The sequence below is a fragment of the Prunus avium genome, chromosome 3 (assembly GCF_965620075.1).
Source record: "Prunus avium chromosome 3, drPruAviu1.hap1.1, whole genome shotgun sequence".
Taxonomy (NCBI): domain Eukaryota; kingdom Viridiplantae; phylum Streptophyta; class Magnoliopsida; order Rosales; family Rosaceae; genus Prunus; species Prunus avium.
The window spans coordinates 34,055,305-34,078,798 of NC_142286.1; the positions used below are offsets into that span (position 1 = coordinate 34,055,305).

General features: G+C 36.9%; 3 protein-coding genes and 1 non-coding gene across 4 annotated transcripts; 1 reads left to right on the plus strand and 3 right to left on the minus strand.

Annotated features, from left to right (window-relative positions):
• Nucleotides 1-225: 225 nt before the first annotated feature.
• MYB101 (myb domain protein 101) lies at nucleotides 226-3,411 on the plus strand. Its single transcript, XM_021967232.2, has 3 exons — nucleotides 226-1,016; nucleotides 1,601-2,549; nucleotides 2,815-3,411. Exons 1-3 carry the CDS (start codon nucleotides 660-662, stop codon nucleotides 3,084-3,086), a joined length of 1,578 nt encoding a protein of 525 aa, XP_021822924.1. The 5' UTR covers nucleotides 226-659; the 3' UTR covers nucleotides 3,087-3,411.
• A 4,082-nt stretch (nucleotides 3,412-7,493) lies between these two features.
• Nucleotides 7,494-10,912, minus strand: LOC110764261 (2-alkenal reductase (NADP(+)-dependent)). Its single transcript, XM_088249807.1, has 6 exons — nucleotides 10,617-10,912; nucleotides 10,345-10,525; nucleotides 9,966-10,132; nucleotides 8,416-8,498; nucleotides 8,197-8,323; nucleotides 7,494-7,926 (listed from the first exon to the last, which is right to left on the minus strand). The coding sequence occupies exons 1-6, from the start codon at nucleotides 10,839-10,841 to the stop codon at nucleotides 7,675-7,677; spliced, it is 1,035 nt and encodes a 344-aa protein (XP_088105933.1). The 5' UTR covers nucleotides 10,842-10,912; the 3' UTR covers nucleotides 7,494-7,674.
• A 4,423-nt stretch (nucleotides 10,913-15,335) lies between these two features.
• TRNAN-GUU (transfer RNA asparagine (anticodon GUU)) lies at nucleotides 15,336-15,409 on the minus strand. Its single transcript has one exon. It is a non-coding gene; the product is annotated as a tRNA-Asn (tRNA).
• A 1,966-nt stretch (nucleotides 15,410-17,375) lies between these two features.
• On the minus strand, nucleotides 17,376-19,256 carry LOC148295994 (autophagy-related protein 8C-like). The gene is made up of 6 exons (XM_088251214.1): nucleotides 19,141-19,256; nucleotides 18,979-19,025; nucleotides 18,314-18,369; nucleotides 18,183-18,235; nucleotides 17,723-17,841; nucleotides 17,376-17,617 (listed from the first exon to the last, which is right to left on the minus strand). The coding sequence occupies exons 2-6, from the start codon at nucleotides 19,013-19,015 to the stop codon at nucleotides 17,523-17,525; spliced, it is 360 nt and encodes a 119-aa protein (XP_088107340.1). The 5' UTR covers nucleotides 19,016-19,025; nucleotides 19,141-19,256; the 3' UTR covers nucleotides 17,376-17,522.
• Nucleotides 19,257-23,494: the final 4,238 nt, after the last annotated feature.

Here is a 23,494-nt window from a genome sequence, read left to right on the forward strand (position 1 = left end):
AACTTGCAAAAATTGATAAAAAGAAAGTGAGGGAATGTCTAAAATGGTGTTCTAGAAGTGAAAGAGAGGAAGAGTGTGGTGTAATAGCAATGAAGGGTGGACATAGAAAACGCGTCAATGGACGTACCACTTAGCATGCAACCCGGACCGAAATGGAAGCTCACACCTCTAAATAAATCCCCCTCAATCCACCCCCCTCTCACTCTCAACCCAAAGCCCCCAAACTTCAGAGACCCTCTCTCTCTCTCTCTCTCTCTCTCTCTCTAAATCTGAAATCCCTTGTCTAAAACAAAACAAAGCCAGAATAGAGACAAGGGCTAGAGCTAGTTTGTTGTGTCTGTCGCTTTTTCTCTCTCTCTCTCTCTCTCTCTCTCTCTCTCTCTAATTCTCTCCTCTCTTTCTTGCATTTCTCTCTCACACCTTGGGAGAGGAGAGAGAAACTCTTCCAAACCTCCATATCTCCCTCTCTCTCTCTCCCTCTTTCATCCAATTTCTCAAAGCACCAACCAGACACCCCATCGAACAAAGAAAACGCATTAACAAAACACAAACTCAACAAAGAATTCAGACAAAAGACATAGGTGGTAGCTACATATATATATATTTAATTATTTATATAGCTAGCTAGCTAGCTATAGCTATATAGGCCTAAAATCATCATGATGCTCAACAGCAGCGGAGTGGACGGAGTTCATGAAGCGGAGGCGGCAGCTCAGAGAGGCGGATCCCACCACAACCACCACCAGCCGCATCAGCAGCGGGGCCTGAAGAAGGGCCCGTGGACGGCGGCGGAGGACGGGATCTTGATGGAGTACGTGAAGAAGCACGGCGAGGGAAACTGGAACGCGGTGCAGAAGAATTCAGGTCTGGCAAGGTGCGGCAAGAGCTGCAGGCTCAGGTGGGCCAACCATTTGAGGCCTAATCTCAAGAAAGGCTCGCTTTCCCCCGACGAAGAACGCCTCATCATCGAACTTCACGCTAAATTCGGCAACAAATGGGCTCGCATGGCTTCTCAGGTGAATTTTGTTCCATTCTCTTTGGTTTTTTTTTGGTTTTTTTGTTGTTGTGTGTGTTCTATCTATCTATTCTTTGTGGAATATTTTTTTTCCTTCTTCTTTTTCCTTGTCCCTTGGACTATACCTTTTTATGTGATTTTTCTCTGCCATTTTGATTCTGATTGTGACCGCAGTTGCTTTCATTTCCTCTTTCTTGGTCTTCTTGGACTATCTGTCTCGATCAATTTACATGGTTTTCATTATTTTTTACATACTCATATGATTATGAAATTGCAAAAATCTTTTTTTTTTCCGTCAATAAATTTGTAAAAAGTTTTGCTAGCTCATACCTTTTTATCAATTTTCTTTCGATTAATAAAGAATCCAATTGTTCTTATTTTATCTGACGCTGATCTCATTTTCTGACCAGATTCCCCAACCCCCCCTTCCCTTAATTTTCTTTTGGACCTACCTATTTAATTATGCTATTTTTCTATTTCTTTTTATTTTTGTAAAATTTATTTGACCTTCTCTTTCTTTCTTTTGTTGATACTCATGTATATCTGTTTCTTTTTCTTTTTTTCTTTGATGATTTTGATCATCAGTTACCCGGACGGACTGACAATGAAATAAAGAACTACTGGAACACCAGAATAAAGCGACGCCAGAGGGCCGGTTTGCCAGTTTACCCTCACGACCTCCAGCCAGAAGCAGCAGCAGCTGCTTTCCACCACCACCAAATGAGACACTCTTCTTCTTCCTCCTCCTCCGCTTCTTCATTCTCATCACTCCTCTCCAACTCCCAGCCTCGAAAGCCCAGCACTTATAGCCCCGCCCAGCTTTCTCTTTACGACCACATCACCACCTTCTCCTCCTCCTCAGATCATCACAACAACAACACCAACAATTACCACCGCAATGCTGCTTCTCTCTTTTCCAACCCCATCACCCAATTCAATGGAAATGGCGGTGGCTTCGCTATGCCTTTTGGGTCCTCATCTTCTTCAGCTCTCTTCAACCAGAGCCATAACATCCCAAACCCAAACCCTTTTGGGTCTTCATCTGCTAATCCTCCACCGCTTCACCATCAGTACAATTCTCATGTTGGGTTTGGTGGCTACAACAATATTAGCCTCAGCTCGATCATCATGGGGCCTCCTACTTATGACTCAACAGCGGGTTTGGTTGCGGGGTCCAATGCAGAGCTCCCTTCGAACCAAACACCGCCAAGTATTCTTGGCGACGAGGCTCCAATGGGGGCTTCCGGCAATACCAATGAAGATGATCACTATGAAATTGCACCTGTGCCATCTCAAGGCAATAGTGGTCTCTTGGATGATGTGTTGGCCGAGGCTCATAACATTTCGAATAAGAGGTTGAAGAGTGAGGACAGTTCTTCTGGGGTGTCTGGAAAAGAGAAAGGTGTGGTGGTGGAGGAAGAGTCCGCTGAGGAGGAGGAGGATGACACCGTGCAGGTCGAATCAACTTTGAAGAATAGCGGAGATAATAGTGCTGAAAACCAGAGGGATGATAGCTCCTCCCCGTCATCAATTGGTAAGATATTTCAAGCTCTTGCATGCTTCTTGTGTTTTACTTTAATTAATTCATGCAAGAGTCAATTTAATAAATAGTTTAAATTAACGATCGACAACACAATTATTTTATATTGCCGGACAATCTGACGAGAGAGCGTTACACGCATGTTAATATCTGACTTATAGGTGAGCTCATTTAGTGAATGTAGAAGCTCCATCTACAATTTCGATGTCATTTGGTAGAAATAGCACTATATTTAACTTGGGATTTTGATGATCCACAGGCATGAAACTAAGTGAGGATCCACTAGATGAGATGGACGATGACTTGCTGAGCTTGCTCAACTTCTCCTCTACAGTGCCAGCAGTGTCTGAGACGTCGTGGTACCTGGCTGAATGCATGTCCACCAGCGAGAATGCAAGTGAGAATGTGGGTCTAGACACTCAGCAAAATGCCCCGTTGACATCAACGTCAGTGAAGACAACGGCAGCAGCACCCGAAGTCCAGCGCACCTTAGGAGCCTGCTACTGGAACAACATGCCTGGCATATGTTAAGCGTTGAAGCTTCCAGCTGGGTGAACATTTGCTTAAAACAGACTAGAGATAGTGAGTGTCCATATGAGTACTGATGAAGACTAGAGCTTAGTGTGCATATGGTTAACTAATGCTAGAGAGTTTTACTAGCTAGTGGATGTGGATCATGTGGGTTTTATCTTTTTAGTTAGTTAGAGGTTTCATTAGGGCTAGCTTTTCTAGCAGAAAGGAAGACTGAAAAGTCTTAGGGTTAATGAACCTTCTCTTCTATTTTAGTTCAGTGTTTATGTTGAAGTCGAGTAAGTAAGATAAAAACTCCCCAAAAAAAACTTGTTTTATATCATGCATGTGTTGTATATATCATCAATGTAGAACTCAGTTTTAGTTTCATGGATTCGTTATCTTAATTTTTATATTTATGTGTTAGTTTTCCTTTCTTAATAAGTATCTATGAGTTGAAGTAATTTGTGAATACAAAACTAAGGACTCATTCGGGAGTGATTATGAATACACCAATAATCACTTCTATGGAGAAGTTTCTCCATATAATTACTTTAAATAGTTTGAAGTGATTTTATGAAAAATCACTTAAAATCACTAGAAGTGATTATATGGAGAAACACATGGGAGGTGTTTATCTCCAGAAGTAATTTTTGCCTATCTAGAATCATTCCCAAACAAGCCCTAAGAACACTTGCACCTTTTTTGGGTACTTTGAAATGAGATCACACCCATTTTCCCAAAGGAGAAGTTGTAACTTGTATCCCAACTTGTACACAGAAAAAGAAACTTTTTGAGTTTTGGCCAAATAGTATATCGTCACCAAAAGGTTTTGCGGCCCTTGGCATGTATAAGAAATATGATAATCCCGTTGTCTCATGTTTTCATGACGAATTTTCATTCATTTGTGACAATTCCCAATTCACACAAAAATCTAATTTTTCCAGTAGTTTTCTTGCACACACCATGCCAAAATTTAAGGGCAGATTTAATAGTATAATAAATCCAAGTGACAAGTGCACCACTTTATCACGAAACTCGCCAAAAATAGCACTGAAAATTAGCTAAATATAGAGGTGTGCTTTGCAGCCTTGGGGAGAGCTTGGCAGGGAGGCCGTGGTGGCGTTGTGTCATCCTTGATCTCAACTTGTTTTTCCTTGTTGCCAAAGTTAAGAAGGAGCAGAGGGATTTTGTCACGCACACTATCACGGTGCCATGAGGAATTGATCTGCAAATTCACCAACTTGGATTGGCTTATTGCTATTTGTGTGAAACGTCTTTAATAATTTTAGTGCAAAAAGAAAACAAAGGGAAAAAAGTAGGGCTCACGTATACCCTCTTTCCCTATTCATCGCCCACTTCCCTCACAAATGTTTGTACTAAAAAATTATTGATAAATGCGAGGAAACATAGGAGTTGCTGGTTTTGATTAGTGAGTGACCATGCAGGCAAACATTTTTCACGTTCTATCCAAATTTCTTTTTCTTGCTTCATGATGAATTCTGCAGATTTTGTACTAAAATTCCAGAAAACATTTTTCCGTCTGCAGGACCAGTCGGTGAGTACTGAGGGGAGGAAAAGTGGTCAGTGGGTCTCTTTGAATCAGCCAGTTTTTTCAAATGAGAAAGTTGCCAAATGGTAAACAATATTTTACCAATATATCTGTTGTCGGTTACACATTGTAATTAATTAATTGACCATTTTCAGTTTTTTGGTTCGAAATCTTGTCCTTGCTCACTTGAGTTGCGAAAAAGGACAAACACATACTTCACCACTGGGCAGGCTCAGTGTTCCGAGTACCAAGATTTATGCGAGCGTTTCATAGTTGACTCTTTTTAATTCATCTTTCTATGCATTTAGTGGAGAGTTGAGTTATAGCTTATTGCGATTGAAATAAGTACTCTATCACTAAAGTTAAGTCGAATATGACTCATTGAACTCATTAATTAAGTACGACAACATCGTAATTAAGATAGAAAGGCCTGTGTTACTTGCCGGGGATTGAGGGAGCAAATTAGTGGCATGAGGGAATGGAAGGTAAGGCATGAATTAATGTACACAACATTGGCACATTTGTGATAGGTGCCGATGGATTTTGGGGGACATAGAAATTGCATGAGCAAAAGATTGGTAACATTAATACTTGTCCTTGTAGCTCATGTACAAAGGTAAGGCATTTTCCACACCACCCCGTTTCTAGCCATTGAATCCTCCCCCTACAAACCTTGTGTGCCTAATTTCTTAAAATAATCTTTACTTCTCCTATGTATGAATCTTACAAGTCTAGCTTCTTTAATCTGCTCTCATAGATTAATTAATTACTCCTAAACCAATATATTACTATCACTTAACTTGGATTACTACTTTTCCAATATTACAGCTGGCCGGTGAATAGAGATCCTAAACTGTCCAAGAATTTGTCAATTCCATGGAAGATTTTGAGTTTAGAACCAATCTTGCCTTGCTTTAGGTGACCATCCATCTCCTTTGCAAAATCCCCAAAACGATCCATGTATGAGCCCAGCATGAACCCTTGCATATGCACCTCCTTGCCGACTAAATTCAGCAGATTCCTCACCCCCTCTCTCTCAGTCCAAACCTGCACAAATTTGATGACCTTCGCAATTGAGAAAACAGACAAACATAGGCACATGCATAGATAAAATATTCAATAACATATGTTTTTTTATGCATGTCAACTTCGGTCATGCTTACACAATCATCATTAATTTATTATGAATAAATGACACCATTTACCCTATTGTACTCAGGTATCATGCCACAAAGAGGGATCTTTGCATGCTTGTTGACATGGTTGAGAACAGCCTCAAGCATTCTACCGCCAACATTGTCAAGGTATACATCAATTCCATTTGGGAAATACCTGTAAATTGTAAGGAAAAAACTTCGAGTCTTCATATATAGACCCAGATATATGATTCTCAAAATCATGCATTAGATATAATGCTATATTAACAGTAATTACTTGCTCAAAGCAGCATCAAAATCTATCTCTTTGTGATAGTTGAATGCATCATCATATCCAAATTCCTCCTTTATGAGCCTTACCTAAGAACCATAAATTATCAACAATTGAAACAAAATGTGTTAATCTGTAAGAGTTAAACAAGTATATATATATATATATATATATTGCAAGTTAAGGAGGTTTACATGATTGTAATTGAATGCATCATTCTACCCAATATCTAAAGGAATTAATTTGTGATTAAATTCAGCTTTCTAATTGAAAAACAATATAGGAGAGTGTAAATGTTTAAAGTAACTCCAAACTTAAACGTTTGCATACATACACGAAAACATAGTAACTCCAAAAGTGAATCCTAATAGAAATATTTTCAATGAAAACCATACATGATCAAAATGTTGTCGCAACCTCAACCGGTAATTTGTCGCAACCTCAACTGATATTTTGTCGTTCGCATAATTTGTCACGTCCGGCGGTAATTGAATTATGGGCCAAGCTTTTCTAGATTTTCTAATTCATACTTGGCCGAAGCGCCGATTCCAAACTTTGCATCACCTTCATATTTATTGGTTTGTCACGTTGATTACCAAAAATGCATACATTGCATCATTTTTTTGTACTAAGATAATAAGTAATTTAATTGGTCATTCTCAAAAGCAAACACAATTTGTTCGTCAATGCATCTCAAGCAATTTGATAGGAAACCAAGATGCCTATAGATAGTTATGTTTGGCCCATGAACTGACAAGTGAGCCCAAAGTAGAGGCCCAAAACATAGTAAGCTTGGTTGTGGACGATCAAACACTTTGGTACATGTGGTGAGTTGGATGATACCACGCAATATTCGGCCAAAGGTGTGACAGGGCTGATCACTATGTCACCTTCACTGTAATTGGTATCGTTTGACTTAATTACCCTTCCAACCCCAAATGCTACAATTACCTGTAATATCATGCAAAGACAATATTAACCATTTAATCTCAACAGTAGTTTGGTCTCAATGTTCAACAGTGAATATGTGAACCTCGTTAAGGTTGAACGGAGAGGAAGAGGGTCTCAAGAACGACATGCCGTTCGGGGATCAAATTAAGAGCTAGTGAGAGTTTGGCAGTACGAATCTTGAGATGATCAGAATTTGGAACACCTTGAGGTGCATAAGACGCAATGTACCATTCTCTGCTTTCCAGTACTCTCATCTCTTCACCTACACCACCCATTCTCTGATCTCTCTCAAATGTCTAGCTTTGCATCACCTTTTTACTGAGTTTGGCAGTACAATAAGACTTGAGTGACTGAGTCAATTAGTGGAACAAAATTTGATAGACAACTTACTTATAGTTTTAGTACAAGTATTGAGGCTAAAAAAGAGGAGAGATTTGAGTTCTAACTTTGAATACGAGGATAAATGCTCTCTATTAATTCGTAACGTACTCCTAAGAAATTTTTAAATAAACTTCAATTTGATGGAATCATAGCACTCTCAACAAGAAATCACCTTAATTATGACTCAAAAGAAAATTTAGGTCTCGGTAGGTCTGAATAAGAGAGCTCTGATGAAGCATTTAACATATTGCATAGAAGTCCGATGACATAGATTCACTTCAACCTACCTATTTATTATTACTTGACTTGGACTACTACTTTTCCAACATTAGAGCTGGTGAAGAGGGATCCTAAGCTCTCCAAGAATGTTTCAATTCCATGGAAGATCTTGAGCTTAGAACCAATCTTGCCTTGCTTTAGGTGGCTCTCCATCTCCTTTGCAAAATCCCCAAAACGATGCAAGTATGAACCCACCATGAACCCTTGCATATTCACCTCCTTGCCGATCAAATTCAGCAGATTTCTCACCCCCTCTCTCTCAGTCCAAACCTGCACAAAAATACATGTGAGCTTATCAACATTTCAGGAACAGAAAAATACATATTTGGATATGTAAAGTTGTCAATACAACGCGTCTTTTTATGCATGTGAACTTAAGTCATACTTATACAAACATGTGAAACCTTAAAATATAGACAATTCTGATCATCAAAATACAATGCGCGATGAGCCCTACAAAAGTGTCCCTTAAATAAGGTTCTTGTGTTGCGTGTGTATGTATAAGTGATAAGAAGACAAATAGTAGTATATACCATTTACCTTATTGTAGCCAGATATCATGCCACAAAGAGGGATCTTGGCATTCTTGTTGACATGGTTGAGAGCTGACTCAAGCATTTTACCGCCAACATTGTCAAGGTACACATCAATTCCATGGGGAAAGTAGCTGTATAATTTGCAAAGAAATATTCCATGATGCTAGCTTCTCAACCCCATATATAATTATGCTAACTTAATCATTAGCTAAACAATAATTACTTGCTTAAAGCAGCATCAAAATCTGTCTCTGTGTGGTAGTTGAATGCGTCATCGTATCCAAATTCCTCCTTGAGGAGCTTCACCTAATGAAGAACCACAAATGATCAACAATCAGAGCAACAAATTATTTTAATCTGAAACCATAAAACTATAGTTTGATTTGATTCTTAGTAATTGTTGTGCCTGGGCCTTCCAGGGCAAAGTCCCTATCCCCACTTTGGAAGGTGCACGAAGTTTCAATTTTCATTTTCTTTTGTTTTTTTCTAGCCATCACAAGGTTTTAAATTGGTTACTTCTACACCCAAGATTGTGTGTGCGAATCTGGATCCTTCTTTCCCTAATATCGTTTATATAGTCAAATTTAAATCCATTTTCCCTTGTCTTTTCACTGTGTATGTCGAAAGGAAGTGAGAATATGTGGAATCCCACTCAAACCAAACAATGAGGGCAGCGAGCAGAATGCTAGCTAGACAAGACAACACTAGTGCTTGCTTGTTGACAGAAAGGAAAAATGAAGTGCGCGCATGTGACGTACATGTCTCTGTGATGATATATTGATGAAGCTCACCACTCACTTTTCTGAGGGTAGGAATTTCTGTTAAGCAACTTTTTGGGAAGCTTAATTAGATTCTGTTAAGCAATAGTTTCCTCCATTTTAGGGTGTGGACCAACGTATACCAACTTTGTGTAATTGATAGGTAGGTAGGTGACCAAAATTAATAATTGAGATAGGTTAGTTACTTATCCAATGAGTTTTTTTTCACTCAAGTTTGACAAACTAGTACTCTACAAACTCTAGAGTTTGCTTACATTGAATTGAATAAAGAGTCAAATATATATACTTATTAAGGATAAAATTCGGAATTTTTCAATGAGTGGGCTAGCTAAAGTTATTAGCTTAAAATCTAATGATTATTATTATTTTTTTTTGTACTAACAGTTTCTATAGTTTTTCTAGAAATAAAAGTATACATTAAATCATATAAATCATGCTAGTTGTAAACACAAGAAGAAAAAAAAGGAATTATAGCCATATAATTCATGAAAGGGTGAATTTTATTTAAAGAAATGTTTCTCTTTTGAAGATATGTTAATGGAAAAGGATTAAAATTGATGTTTGGGACAAACTTTGACACCAAATACAAATGTAGAAGACCTTATTGACTGTGTCTATTGGTGTGATAGGATATGCAATTGTATATTATTTAAAATATTAGACTATATATGTTTAATTATTTTTTCCCCCAAAACCTTCCTTATAGGCTGGGCAGCCCCTTGGCTAGTTCCCTCCCTGTACTTATATAGAATTTTTGAGCATTCTGGTTTGGAATGATTTTTAAAAAGTTTAAATTGTTTATCTTTTAGTTCTCCAAAAAAAAAATGTCAACAATTTTCCATTATCCTTTCATTAGTTAAATTTGAGTATAATGTTCACTGACGGATCATAAACCTCTTAACATTGATGATTGGTGCAGGAAAAGATTTATATTAGGATTAAAAAAATTCAATAAAGTATATATTTTGTGTTTCTGGGCAATCAAAACACTTACTTTCTCATCTGATCCAGTGCTTCCAATAACCCTACATCCCCTAAGCTTGGCCAACTGTCCTGCATACATTCCAACAGCCCCAGCTGCAGCTGATATGAACACATTCGACCCTGGTTTTGGGTCTGCTATCACCTCAATTCCCACCCATGCTGCAAACCCAGGTACCCCTATAATATACACACACCATCGTTATCCACAAATTTACATATCATCATGTCATAAGTTGTTCTCCTCTTTTTTTTCTCCAATTCAAATCCCATTCATTGATTTTACTTTAATTAATTTGGTCTTTGCTGAATCAATGCAACATGGGTAGGGAAGTATTTCTCAGAAAACAGGAAAAAATAAAAAGGAAACAGAGATAAAGAAAGAGAATTGCCTAGCAGACTGATATATTCAGGCAATGGAATCCCATCGTTTGGATCAACCTTTCTTGTTAACAAGTGGGATGGCACCACGCCATATTCAGCAAAGGGTGTGAAGGGGCTGACTATATCTCCTTCAACATAGTCACCGTCTTTTGACCGAATTACCCTTCCGACCCCAAACGTTGAAAGTACCTGCACATATAGATTATAGTCCTGAGATGTAATTTTGACATCAATGTTGAAAGCATGCATGTGTTTGTAAAATATATGATATGAACTGAACCTCATTAAGGTTGAACTGAGGACTGTATAGCCCGTCTTCTCGGCCAGTGACCCTGCTGCGCAAATAGGGTTCGACAGAGATGAAGAGGGTCTCAAGAACGACATGTCGTTCGGGGATCGAATCCAGTGAGAGAGTGACAGTCCGGAGCTTGAGATGATCAGAAGTTGGAATACCTTCAGGTGCATAAGAGGCCAAGTACCATTCTCTGCTTTCAACTTCTGCCATCTCTCTCTCTCTCTCTCTCTCTCTCTCTCTCTGTGTGAACTGGACTGTGTTGTGTTTGTCTTACAAATGCCTGCCGGCCTCTTCCTTTTATATATATAGTGTGTGTGTGTGTTATACATGTACACATATTTTATCGAATAATTTTATTTGGATTTGTCCTTTTATATATATTTAGTCCTGGAAGTTGAATGTTTGATATATCATATACAGTGAGACTTGTCAATTAGTGGAACGAATTAAATTTAAGGTACACACTACACAGTCACCTTCTGCAGGGGGAGATGACATCATTGCCACGATGGGGCCGTGGTAGGTAATGTTTGTCATCACCGTTATGTAGAAATGAAATGGAGCTAAAAGGTGACGGGTACAAGATTAATATTTTTGGTGGGGGACATGGTTATGTGTGGAGTAATAATATGATGTTCCAAAATGAAGATAAAAGGTGGCTATACCGAACTAACACAACTAATCCTACATGGTTAATTCAATTAACTACTATCACACTATTATTTTAAGGGCTAATATTAAAAGATCTCCTAAAAGTTTAGAGCCATTTTCAATATGGGCCCCCGAGTTTCAATTTCATCATTTTACACCCTATAATTTTTAAATTTGACCAATTTAAACCTTCTGTTAAGTTGACCGTTTGGTTAGACGTTAAATGCTGAGGTGTCCCTCTTCACCCCCTCTCGCCCCACACCAGCCCCATCCCCCAACCCCCTCTCTCTCTCTCTCTCTCTCTCTCTCTCTCTCTCTAGCGTTGGCTCAGCTGCGAAACACCAAAACCCAGAGTATGAGCCCAGATTTGATGACCTTCGCAATTGAGAGAAAATAGAAACATAGGCACATGCATGCATTATGTATATATAAAATATTCAGTAACTTATGTCTTTTTATGATTCGGTCATACTTACACAATCAACATTAATTTATTATGAATAAATGATACCATTTACCATATTGTACTCGGACATCATGCCACAAAGAGGGATCATTGCATGCTTGTTGACATGGTTGAGAACAGCCTCAAGCATTCTACAGCCAACATTGTCAAGGTATACATAAATTCCATTTAGGAAATACCTGTAAATTGTAAGGAAATTTTTTTTGAGTCTTCATATATACCCAGATATGATTCTCAAAATCATACAGTAATTACTTGCTCAAAGCAGCATCAAAATATTTCTCTTTGTGATAGTTGAATGCATCATCATATCCAAATTCCTCCCTTATGAGCCTTACCTAAGAACCATAAATTATCAACAATTGAAACAAAATGTTAATCTGTAAGAGTTAAACAAGTACATATATTGCATGTTAAGGAGGTTTACATGAGTGTTCTATCCAAATACATATATCTAAAGGAATTTGTGATTAAATTCAGCTTTCTAATTGAAAAACAATCTAGGAGTGTAATTGTTTAAAGTAACTCCAAACTTAAACGTTTGCATACATACACGAAAACATAGTAACTCTAAAGTGAATCCTAATAGAAATATTTTCAATGAAAACAATGCACAATCCAAATGTTGTCACAACCTCAACCGGTAATTTGTCGCAACCTCAATCGATATTTTGTCGTTCACATAATTTTTCAAGTTCGGCAGTAATTGAATTATACAGCCAAGCTTTTCTAGATTTTCTAATTCATACTTGGCCGAAGCGCCGATTCCAAACTTTGCATCACCTTCATATTTATTGGTTTGTCACGTCGATTACCAAAAACGCATACATTGCATCATTTTTTGTACTAAAATAATAAGTAATTTAATTGGTCATTCTCTAAAGCAAACACAATTTGTTCGTCAATGCATCTCAAGCAATTTGATAGTAAACCAAGATGCTTATAGATAGATATGTTTGGCCCGTGAACTGACAAGTGAGCCCAAAGTAGAGGCCCATAACATAGTAGCTTGGTTGTAGACGATCAAACACTTTGGTAAATGTGGTGAGTAATGTGGTGAGTTGGATTTATAAATACTTACTTTCTCATCTGATCCGGTGCTCCCTATCACCCTGCAGCTTTTGAGCTTGGCCAACTGCCCGGCATACATGCCAACGCCCCCAGCTGCGGCTGAAATGAACACATTGGATCCTGGTTTTGGGTCTGCTATCACCTCAATTCCTATGCTGCAAAAGGTACCCCTACATTATACATATATAATCATGTCAGAGTTGATTTTAAGTAAAATAACATATAAGCTCGTTTGGTGTCTAGAATTAGTTTGAATTTGATCATATTTAAGGTATATTGAAAGAAGAAATGAAGAAATGCTGTCTAAGTTGAAGATAACCGTAAGATGGATTACTAATATTCAAGAAAACTTATCCCATGCAATTCCCACAAAATGGTAGGATCCAAAAAGTGAAAAATATTTCACATCTATCTTCATTTCTTCCTTTAACATATCTTAAATTTAGTGATTTATCCAATCTAGCTAATTCAATTTTAGGCATCAAACGAGCTAGAATTTGGAATTGGGAAAAGAAACATAGAGAAATTAAGAGAGAAATTTGCCTAGTAGGCTGACATATTCAGGCGTTGAAATCCCAAAATTTGGATCAATCTTTCTTGCTATAGATTGGCATGATACCACGCAATATTCAGCCAAAGGGGTGACAGGGTTGATCACTATGTCACCTTCACAGTAGTTGGTATCGTTTGACTTAATTACCCTTCCAACCTCAAATGCTACAATAACCTGTAATATCATGCAAAGACAATAACCATTTAATCTCAACAGTAATTTGATCTCAATGTTCAACAATGAATATGTGAACCTTGTTAAGGTTGAACTGAGGGAAGTATATTGATCCGGCCATTGTGAACACAGCTTGATGTCAAGTACCAAACAGAATATCTGTAAAGCGTGATGTCCCTGGAAAAATTCCGTACATATCAATGACATAGATTCACTTCAACCTACCTATATATTATTACTTCACTTGGACTCTACTTTTCCAACATTAGAGCTGGTGAAGGGGGATCCTAAGCTCTCCAAGAATGTTTCAATTCCATGGAAGATCTTGAGCTTAGAACCAATCTTGCCTTGCTTTAGGTGGCTCTCCATCTCCTTTGCAAAATCCCCAAAACGATGCAAGTATGAACACCATGAACCCTTGCATATTCACCTCCTTGCCGATCAAATTCAGCAGATTTCTCACCCCCTCTCTCTCAGTCCAAACCTGCACAAAAATACATGAGCTTATCAGCATTTGAGAAACAGACAAATACATACATGCATATATAAAATTGTCAATAAAACGTGTCTTTTTATGCATTTGAACTTAGGTCATGCTTACACAAACATGTGAACACTTAAAAAAATAGACAATTCTAATCATCAAAATACAAGAGTGTCCCTTAAATAAGGTTCTTGTGTTGCGTGTGTATGTATAAGTGATAAGAAGACAAATAGTAGTATATACCATTTACCTTATTGTAGCCAGATATCATGCCACAAAGAGGGATCTTTGCATTCTTGTTGACATGGTTGAGAACTGCCTCAAGCATTTTACCGCCAACATTATCAAGGTACACATCGATTCCATTGGGAAAGTAGCTGTATAATTTGTGAACAAATATTCCATGATGCTAGCTTCTCAAACACTTATTTATTAGCTAAACAATAGTGAAGGGGCTGACCACTATGTCTCCTTCAACATAGTCACTGTCTTTTGACTTAATTACCCTTCCGAGTCCAAATGTTGAAAGTACCGGCACATATAGATTATAGTCCTGAGATGCAATTTTGATATGAACTGAACCTCATTAAGGTTGAAATAAGGACTGTATAGCCCGTCTTCTCGGCCAGTGGCAGTGACCCTGCTGCGCAAATAGGGTTCGACAGAGATGAAGAGGGTTTCAAGAACGACATGTCATTTGGGGATCAAATCCAGTGAGAGCGTGACAGTCCAGAGCTTGAGATGATCCGAAGTTGGAACACCTTCAGGTGCATAAGAGGCCAAGTACCATTCTCTGCTTTCAACTACTGCCATCTCTCTCTCTCTCTCTGTGAACTGGACTGTGTTGTGTTTGTCTTACAAATGCCTGCCGGCCTCTTCCTTTTATATATAGTGTATGTGTGTTATACATGTACGCATATTATTTTTGATATATCATATACAGTGGAACGAATAAAATTTAGTGTACAGAGTCACCTTCTGTGGTGTATATATGGCATTGGCATTGCCACGATAGGGCCGTGGTAGGTAATGTTTGTCATCATCACCTTTATGTACAAATGAAATGGAGCAAAATGGGAGAAGAGGGAGGTTGAATTTTTTAAAGTTTTGAACGTGGGAAACTTTTTTCTGTGTTTTAGAATTCTGGACGTAAGAAAAGATGCTTAATTTGTAGCTTTGTTGCGGTTCCTTTGTCGTCTATTGAATAGAGCACTTCAGTTCAAAAAGAAAAGATGCTTAGTAAACTTCAAACCGGAGGAATCAAAATTCTTCTCATAACAAACAAAGATCGAAAAAGAAATGAAGCGCTAGAAGGAGGGCTCGAACCTCCGACCTTGTGGTTAACAGCCACACGCTCTAGCCAACTGAGCTATTCCAGCTTCTTGTCAACATCACTGTTCAAATCAATTAAAAGGTAAATCCAAAGAAAGCGAGCTCTGTTATAGAAGCGTTTTCAAAAAATTTACCATAAGTGTCACCACAATTAATATGAAGATATGAATCAATTAATTAAAATTAACATGTGAGGCGTGTGTCATGATCCCCAAAGATCTGCAACATAATTTCTCAGAAACAAGTCGAGCTTTTTTTCTGTATATAAAAGGTATGAAAATATGAGTGATCAACTCCACTTACTTGTAGCTTAAGGGCCATTGCCAGTCCTAACAAGTCACACAACTTCTCTGCGCTTTTGTTCTCACATCATCAAGGTACTCTCACTCTCTTTCTCTGTATGTGGTTGCGTTTTGTGGGTTTTCTCCATTGCAACCAAGAGATGAGGTTTGCAGCATAGATAGATAGATAGAGGCCTATATGCTATCAAAACTGGTATACTTGTTTAGAGTTCTGTATGTTATCAAATCCATCCCTATTTTCCTGTCAAAGAAAACTAGTTGTCATATTTGGTACTATACATCGTGCATGACATGTTATTATAGAAGTTTCGTTTCTGATTGTATGTACAAAATTTCGAATGTTGTGGTGACCACATTGACTTTCACAAATATAAACTGAGATTTCTCTCAACTAACAAAAATTGCAAGGACTATGGAATTCTTTGATGAACTTGCCACCTGGGCTGAAGAAACTATTTCCCATCACGAACCGGCTCTGGAACAACAATATGAATACCATCAAGAGTATGAACCATATGAGGAACCACAACAATATCAGGAACCAGAACCCTATCATGAACCCGAACCCGAACAAGAACAGAATGATGAGCAGCCTGCAGAGGAGGAAGCAGAACAGAATGATGAGCAGCCTGCGGGAGAGGGAGAGAAAGAGGAAGGGAGGAGAAGCAGCAATAGCAAGAAGCATGTGAAAAGTGTAATAGCAGCAGCATCAGCAGCAGCATTAGGACTTGGAAAAGCCAAGGTGGGTGCTGAGAAGGCCAAGGCAAAGATCAAGGGTAAAATCAATTGGGTCAAAGATAAGTGCCACCACAAAGACAATGTCTCCAAGTGACCTAATGTCCCTCTTTACAAGCTGATGAAGAGCGTGGAGGGAGCTGGTTTCCAAGTGAAGTAATTTGTTTTCCATTTTGCCAAAAAAATGATTATTAGATGGAAGAAACTCATTTTCTTTGAAAGTTTGATTCATGCTTGGTTTACATTAATATTTCAATTGATTCGAATTCTACTGTCATTGTTAGTTTAACATTGCATCTGTCTTTTATAATTTGGACACAAATTCGTCACTCGATTTTGATTTACTCATAACTCCAAATGCCTTGTTTTCCACCACATCTCACGATTCACATATATACTCATAAACAAACTTCCAAATTTGATTCGTTACTAACTTTTATCAATCATAAATCAAAGAAGTGAAAATATGGGAGAGAATGAATGAGTTTGAAATCATCTACTCCCCTAATCAATTTAATTTCTTGATTTTCAAGTACTGAATTACGGATTTTAATTTGAATGTCTCTAATATCCATATAAACACAGTACTACTTTTACTCTCAATGTTACAAAAGACTCAAAGTTACTTTAATCTATTATAAACTACGGAGAGGAGAGGGGATTCGAACTTAGGTGCATAATGGGAAGCACATAGATTAAAAAGGTGTTGATTAGATGAAAAATTCAGGTTTTAGTGAAGGTCGAACTAATATATTTATTGTGGGAATTTGTCCCCAGATTAAGAAAGGAACAGGGTACATAGCGAATTAATGACCTTCATAAAAGGGCAGCCTCACCAAGAATTAGGGCAGTAATTTTGTTTTCTTCAAACTTAATTTCATTTTTATTTATGTTGAAGAGTTAAATTGGACGGCAAATTTTGCAAAGAAAAGAAAAAAGCTTACGAGTGAATTGGGGATCTAATTACGAACACACATAAACGCAAGCGCATTTGTCATCTACTTACAGAATATAAAGGGTCATCAATCCAAAACCAAGAACATGTCTCAGCAAGTGCATCATCAAACTACTGGACAGAAAGATAATTTACAACTCCTTGAACTTGTTTTATTGTTCTGAGTTTTCAGAATGTCCCAAATGTGTTCTCCCCGCTGTAGGTCATGTAAAGGAAACCATCTTCATCCTTATTTTCCTCGTAAATTGCAGACAGCATAGCCGCTGCAACAAAACAACAAAGTCACCTGATTATACTGTCTTAAAATATCATATATCAAGTATTGGAAAAGAAGAAAAAAAAAACCACAATAGAGACTTTTATCTCACCTGTGGGTGGCAAAATATTCTTAACAAAAATGAAAATAGCCTTCTCAGGGCCGAGCTTGATCCTTTTCCGAACCACATACACGAACTGGCCAACAGTCAGATCAGCAGGCACCAGGTATCTGCATTCAAGCAAACCCAGAACAAATAATTTTATTACTTGTTATGCCAAAAATTCAAAACATTTGGGAGTAACACAAGACCCTATAAATCCGCAACCATTTTCAAATTCATACTTCAAACTTTAAATAACTTGTAGTTACTACATAGTTATGACTACAAGAACCCACGAAGGGTGCACATGGCAAATGATCACTTGGACTAATTAGGGCGCAAAAACATCAATATAACAGACAAAGTTAGCGCTATGTCTACGATATCCAGACTCCAGAGATGTCACAGAACGAAGCAAAGAAGAAAGCTGTTGTTAAAATGTATATGACATGAATAAGAAATGACTCACTTTTTCTTGTCAATTTCAGGCACGTCACTCTTCTCAGCCCTTTCCACGACCACCTGCAGCAGTCAATGAGTTACAGACGAAAATAGAAGAGAAACACACACAACTGCAATGACAACAAATAACAATCATACTGGAATTCTGTCAGGATACTTCTCTCTTATGCGAGCAGCTTCTGCTTGTCTCCTTTCTGGCATGTACAAAGAGACGAACTTTAAACTTCAATACAGATTGTTGACCCAAAAAAGCTTCAACACAGATCATTGTTTCTTAAAAGAAGTTAAATAAGTATTTAAGAAATGGAACTTGACCATATATAAACAATCTACTCGATTGGCAATACAACGGTTCTTTCCCTAATTACTATGTAAAACTACATATACCTTAAAGAACAACATTCGAAAGAAAATACTAAGCATGATAAGACATAATAATCAACAATTTCTAAATAGAACTTGTGACTCTGTTTAATTTCGCTTTTTCAACCGCTGCGATTAAAACCCAGATGGGAAAATAGAAAATTCCAGGGTACTTGGATTTTGCCTTGCAGGTTTCAAGGGCTTCATACGAACACTACAAAATTCAACACTACAATTCTATACCTAATTTATTATTTAAGTTACCCTGCAACCACAAGAAATTAGGGATTGAAAGATAAAAAATTTCAGATGATTTAGGCAGAATATTCCACAGAAGCACAATGTTACAAATATAGGGCCCCTAATCATCAATAACAATTCTAAAACTAAAGGAAAAACGAAATTCTTTTGAAAAATTTCTTATAAAATAGAAAACGAACCGAGAGGGTGCTCCATCTTGAACGCGCTTTTGGCCATGGGAACGATTCTGCAAACCCCAAAATACCGACGAACAATAAATTTAAAGGAGAAGTAGGGTTTTAATAAGTGGTGAGATCAATTAAATAAAGAATTTTAAAAATCAATTAAAATTTATTGCTTACCAAATTGGAGAGAGATCGATGGGTGAGAAAGCCTCCCAACCTAAGCGTGTGCAATAACTATGAACCAACGATTTTTTTATTTATTTAAAAAATCTTCTTTCAACACAAACAAAACAGTAAGTTTTTTTTCTTTCTATTTATTACTTTTTATTTTTATCAGAATGTTACGAAAGAGTTAAAAATAGTATTACTATATATATACATGAGATGAGATGAATCAAACACGGTTGCAAAAAGACGAACACTCGTAACAAAATAAAGTAACTTATAACCAATTAACATAACTCGTGTATGCATAATATGTTGAAGAATAAAATCTCACATCGGAAACTTGATAAAATAAAATATAACATATAATAAATGGTTTCACTATTAATAATACCGAGGCCTTTTGTGATAAAATCTTACATTTACTAGGCTTTTTAGGTGGTTAAGTTGGAGGCAATATCGGTGTTGCTAATAGTAGGTCGCTGACCCATCTCTCTGAAATTTAACATAATATGTATTAATATCTATGTTACTCCAATTCACATACTACATGTGATCATTGTTGGCGAGTCCTTACTTAGTTAAGATTTTGATTCCTTATTTCATTATAATTTTGGTTACTTAACAATTATTATTTAGTCCTATTGTAATAGAGATCTACTTCCTATTGTAATTTAGATATATTTCCTATTTTATTTAGGGTTAACACATCTTTGTACTTGTATAAATACCTCCATATTGGAGAAGAATAATAATATGAGCGAATATGAGCGTATCTTAGCATAACTGAATATTTACCCTACTTTGTTTGACATGGTATAATAGCCTAGGTTTTCTTGTGACCTGTGTTTGCGTTCTCCTTGCAATTTAAGTGCTCTCCTCCCCTCCTCTTCAAGGGGGGGAGGGGGAGTGAAAAGGATATGTTTATTGACGTATCCCCATTAGCTTGATATATTCCCATGAAGATGTTGCTTATTTCTTGACTCCGACGACCTCTTCTCTTCAGGGGGAGAGGAGGAGTGAAGAGAAGTTGTCTATGTGAATTAGCTAAAGTTGATATGGAAGAATTGTTGTTGCTGCTGTTGCCGTTGCCGTTACCGTTACTTCTACTACTGTCGTTGATGTTACCATTGCCGCTATTGTTGCCGTTGATGTTGCCGTTGTTATTGTTAGAAATGTGCCCTAAGAGCCAATACATTTGATGTAATCTCCTTAGAATACATTTCGTATATGATATATAAAGGGCAAACTTATTTGTTATCTTTTACATTGTGTAAAGAAACAAATGTCCCGGGTATGCTAAATAAGAGATAAAGTAATCTAAAGAAGATTAGATTCGGGAGACCTTTAATCTCTAACTGTAGCATCCCAAAATGTTCCTAATCATAGGTTATCAAATGGGCATTGATAAACCGTCAAGATTAGCACATATTATGTATGCTCAATTGGGAGGATGGTTAGTCTCAAACCATTTGTGTAGTTGACACTAATACAAGTATGTGGGTGCTCATTAGTGAATGAGTACACTGAACGCGATCAACCGTAGTTCTCATATGGAGTATTTATCTATATGTCAAATGAGAACTCATAGTTGCAATAATGCAAATTAGTCCTTAGACCTGGGGCATCATGGTTGTCCTGTGATGCGTTATTGATCTTTGATAGCTCTTAAAGGCAAGCCGTAAAAGATTTGTCTTAAGTGTTGTTGGGATCTCTTAATTCATCATAGGGGCATGTGAATGTACAATAAGGAATCTCTACTTTCGATAAAGAAGGAGAATGTTTCAAGATGTGATTCAGTAAATCTTTGGCCAAAGTATTTTGAGCTTGATTTAGAAAGTTGTTCTTAATCATGTTCTTTTGAATCACATGAGGTTATAAATCATATTAGGGGTTTGACATAAACAATCCGTACCCTAATAATATGATTTGAAACATTGTATAAGAGAAGGATCGTATTGCATTGCAATTCCAACTGAATAGGTTCTTCATCTATTCTGGTTAGCTTGGGTAGCCTTGATATATTGCTAGATGTCACTCTTGGCTTGTGGAAGTCCTAGGATTGATTGTGATCGATCCAAATAAAGGAAGAATTAAAAAGGGGTTTTAATTCCAGTTGGTTAGAAAGAGTTCTAATATTTTCCCACTGCCTTGCTAATTAGAACCTAATGGATCGCACACCTTAAATGGTTAACTTTGAGTAATACAAATGAGAATGAGGAAATCAATTTGATTGATTTGATGTGGATGATTTACTACGTGTAAAAACGTATTTGGGCCTCGATAATAGTTAGAGGGAAGTCCAAATGGTTGGGTATCAAGCCCAAGGGCTTAAGACACCTATAAATTATGGTTTAAGTATCATAAGGCCCAATTTTGGAAGCCCAATGGGATTTGGCCGAAAATGGTTAAGTGAATGTGTATGGGAATTGTTTCCAAAAAGCTCATTAACACAAAAACACAATCCAACATCAACCAAATAGGTTTTGGGAGATCAAAGAGAGAAAAAGGAGAGTTTTCAAGAGTGAAATACTTTCATTTTTCAAAGTGGTTTAGATTGAAACCAATCTTGAGAATCTTGCACTAGCATCCAAGTATTCTCAAGATACTTCTTCTCATCTCAAGGTTCCATTGGTGTGGAGACTTAGAGGCCATATACTTTTGTGGCTCACATGGAGGAGAAAGATTAAGGAGCAAAGATCAAAGAGGAGATCAACAAAGAGGAAATCATCAAGAGAAGACCAAACACAAATTGGTTCATATAATTGCTTCAAGGGTAATTAGATCTTATCCTTTCTCTTGAATTTTCATTTATGAAAAACATATCAATGTTCATGGCTTAAGATACTTGGAAGAAGTTTTGTTTTGAATTTAAACAACCACCTTAGACTTCCGCTGCGATTAATTTGATTAAATGCATGTTTAATATTCAAATGAACTTTGGAAAAATGTTTTGAAATTCCTACAATTGGTATCAGAGCCATAGGTCATGAACTTGATATGTTTTTGGGGTTTAGAGATGCATATATGGGTTGTGAATTCATTTAAAAGTATAATAGTTATACTTGATTTATTTTGATTTGATTGAATAAAAATCAAATGGAGTGAAAGGGGTTGTTTGGGATTTTGGATTTCCGGATTTGTGTTTTGATGATTGATGCTCTCTTTGTGTTCATGTATGTATATGAATATTAGAGCATAGTTGCATTAAAACTCCCATGATTTTAACTTCATGAAATATATGATATTAAGAGCATGAGATGGTTAAAATGGAATATGGATTTTTCCGGAAATAGCATGAACATTCATATAAGTTCATATGCATGTTCTTGGTGTTCTTGATGTTCTTGTTATGGGATCTTTTTGATCCATAAGTTAGGTGGCTAATCTTGATGATTTTGTTTAGTGGAATTTTCCACCAAAATAGGTCAAAAGTTGATGATGGTGTTTTATTATAAAATTAAAAGTTTTTCAAAAATGTTTCCACTCAATAAACATTTACCCACCACACTAAAATTAATAAGATTACTTTGGTGAGTGTGTGGGGCTTTCTAGGTATAAATGTTGGTGATTTGATATAAAATGCAAAAGTTGATCAATTTATTCATATCACTAATTCTTTACCTACCACACTAAAATTAATTTTGATTACTTTGGTGAGTGTGGTTGGCCTACCTAGTCACATTCATGATTATTCACTTAGTTGAAAAAATTATGATCACCACTTTGTATTATACAAATGCATGCTTTAACCCCACACCCTAGTGGATCAACTTTGGATCCATTATTAATTGTTGAATAGTTTTAGACCTAGTTGCAATATATGATAAATGTAACTATGCCTAAAAGGTTTCTACAATTACATTTACTATTGTAGTAAAATGTTTTCACTCCATGGTAAATTTATTTTATTTGAATATGGTTACCACTTGAATTAAACCCATATATATGTATGCAACCCAAGAGCATGTATTTACATTGCTAGTTTAATTGTTTAAAACGTTTAAATAATTAAAGGATGGTTATGGACTTAGACCAAACAATTGAGCTATGTGATTGGCCGCTTATTGGATATGTATTCGATTTTGATTGGCTATGTAATAATGAAATGGCTTTCATGCCTAATTTATTTTTATGCGCGCGTAATTAAAATGAATCACCTTCCAAGACCATGATCCAACATGGTGGCTCATGTTGGATCAACAAGAAAGTCCATAATCATCCTATAAGCCCAATGCAATTGGAATGTTCGGTAATGATGATAATTAATCAATTAGTAGTATCATGTATTCCCACTATCTCAAGCAAATGGTTTCTAAAACATTTAGTGGGAGTATTATGTGCTACTAATATATTGCACTGGGAA